Source organism: Eimeria tenella, genomic scaffold (genome assembly GCF_000499545.2).
Source record: "Eimeria tenella Houghton genomic scaffold, Eth_scaff1756, whole genome shotgun sequence".
Classification (NCBI taxonomy): domain Eukaryota; phylum Apicomplexa; class Conoidasida; order Eucoccidiorida; family Eimeriidae; genus Eimeria; species Eimeria tenella.
In genome coordinates, this window is record NW_013541585.1 from 256 (window position 1) to 903 (window position 648).

Sequence of the window (648 nt, forward strand, 5' to 3'; positions counted from 1 at the left end):
CTGCAGACTGTTCGCGAAAGACCTGAGCTGTGCGTACAGCCCAGACCGCGGACAAGACAACCAACACAACTCCAAAACTGCTCAGTTCAGTTATTGTCAAGAAGCCTTTCGAGCTGACAAGGCCCACGCGGGAGACTACCTGAGGAGCAGCAGGCGGCTGGCGCCGGAGCTGCGGGACCTGATCGTGTGCATCATCAACAAGGTCGCGGTGCAGCTGGCGGAGCAGCAGCAGCGCAGCAGCAGCAGCAGCAGCAGCAGCAGCAGCAGGCCGGACTCGCTGGACCCGCGGGTTGCTGCTGTCGTGGGCGTTGCTGCGCAGCTCTTCGACCGCTTCATGGCTGCTGTTGCTGCAGCAGATGCAGCGCTGGGGCCCGGCGGCGAGCGGAAGCAGCAGCACCCGCTGCGGGCCCTCTGCGGGCGGGGGCCCCCGGGGGCCCCCGCGCCCACGGGTTTGCTGCTGCACCAGCTCATCGCCATTGCTTGTCTGGGCTTTGCAGACAGGCTGGAGGCCATCACCTCCACGGACTACTCCGCAATAGTTGCTGCTTGGAAGCAGCACACCGTGGGCATGCTCCGCAGCGCCTGGCCCAGCAGCAGCAGCAGCAGCAGCAGCAGCAGCAGCAGCAGCAGCAGCGGCGCGCTGGGCGC

General features: G+C 66.4%; 1 protein-coding gene across 1 annotated transcript; it reads left to right on the forward strand.

Annotated features, from left to right (window-relative positions):
- Nucleotides 1-6: 6 nt before the first annotated feature.
- ETH_00036230 (uncharacterized protein) lies at nucleotides 7-562 on the forward strand (the record flags this gene model as incomplete). Its single annotated transcript, XM_013373808.1, has 1 exon — nucleotides 7-562. A coding segment is annotated over one exon (556 nt), but the record flags the coding sequence as incomplete, so codon positions are not given.
- Between the last annotated feature and the right edge of the window lie 86 nt (nucleotides 563-648).